This window comes from Trichinella spiralis, assembly GCF_000181795.1.
Source record: "Trichinella spiralis strain ISS 195 chromosome Unknown Scfld2, whole genome shotgun sequence".
NCBI lineage: Eukaryota > Metazoa > Nematoda > Enoplea > Trichinellida > Trichinellidae > Trichinella > Trichinella spiralis.
Genome location: NW_003526941.1, coordinates 1,004,464 through 1,005,932, shown reverse-complemented (window position 1 = coordinate 1,005,932; position 1,469 = coordinate 1,004,464). Strand labels below are relative to the sequence as shown.

The 1,469-nt window shown below is 34.6% G+C and overlaps 1 protein-coding gene across 1 annotated transcript; it reads left to right on the top strand.

The window, feature by feature from the left end:
* Window positions 1-1,227: 1,227 nt before the first annotated feature.
* Window positions 1,228-1,412, top strand: Tsp_02706a (conserved hypothetical protein; the record flags this gene model as incomplete). Its single annotated transcript, XM_003378987.1, is given in 3 exon segments — window positions 1,228-1,233; window positions 1,244-1,279; window positions 1,358-1,412. Coding segments are annotated over 3 exon segments (97 nt in total), but the record flags the coding sequence as incomplete, so codon positions are not given.
* Window positions 1,413-1,469: the final 57 nt, after the last annotated feature.

The window sequence follows — 1,469 nt, the reverse complement described above, 5'->3', positions numbered from 1 at the left end:
GTTTGCCGTTTTAGGTTATGTTAGGGAAAATTGCATAACAATGCATTTTTACGTAGTAATAGGAAGGGGTAATAAAAAGGTAATAAATTTATCGTTTCCTTTCATAGTGTTGCTCATAATGTTCATTTTACTGCGCTTTTACTGATGGAAAATTAGGTTATTCTTCCGAAGCAAAGTAAATAGTCATTTGCATAATTACTTATTATACAATTGACCAAGCACATCGATTTTATTAGGTTATGCAGTTCACTGCAATGCTATCAATCTAGCACGTGGTCAACTATAATTCCGCTTTTCAACACCATCCATGAATAACTGGTAAGTTGGATTTGATATTTTGGTGGTGGCATGCTATGCATGTTACTTTACTTATATGGTGAATGGAAACTGACGGGTTTCTTTTCTATTGTTGTTATTGCTAACTTTCAGGAACATCAGATGCTGAAGAAGAAGGAACTCTTTGTTTTTTATTTTGTGATATAATTTACTTTCAGAATTGACATATCAATGAATGTGAAACAAACAGTACCTGAAAACTAACTGAATATGGTAACTATGCATCATGATAAATGTGCCTTGCTTTTCACTTGAATTTTTCTGTTAAATTTAGTTTTTAGGTTACAGTGCCAATAGCGCCACATTACTTTCATTCTAACTGCAGCATTAATATTAAATTATCATGTATATGATATCATAGATTGGGTGGTCTTGATTGAATTCTTTTACGAATTGAGAATTACATTTGCCTTGCTACATTTTGAAAATGCACAGATGCAATCTATTATCAGTAAAGATGGGTAAAAGTTGTTGAACAGTGGTTGTTGAAGTTGCTGACAGCGTTCAAAAAACGTATGACAAAAAACAGTAAGTATTGACTTTGTTTCATTAGATAGCAAGACGATGGACTAATCAGATATATGTAGAATTTGGTAAAATCTATAATTACAGATTACGTCATCACCTGAGCTTTTATGGAGTTTTATTTGTTTTGGGCACCGTGATAAGTCATGTTCAGATCATTTCGTTCTAAATGGGCATCCGTAAGTATTGAATTTGCTCCTGATTGCAGTTGGATACGTAAAGCGTGCACATTTTATCCATGACAGCATTACATTAACACCAAGCGAATTCGATGTTTCTTCTGATGGCCCTCTGAGTTGAAGTTAACGAAGTGACGTTCATCATTGGTACTAGTGTGGTTTCACTTATCATAAGAGTAAGAAAGAAATGATTGTAATTCTAGCAGATTACGTTGAGACAGTCGAGTAGCGCTGGTGCCGTATAGATCTTTCATCAGTGCGTTTTCAATGTGATATGACAAAAATTAGTAGGTAGTTTTTGTTTATAATAGCTATAGATTATTACGTTATCCCATGAAGCTTGTACCGTTGGCAACCCTTGTTCACATGGACGTAAAGGCGTTTCCTAGCCGTCCCAGTGTGCCTTTGCTTATCACAAATAGTATCGTT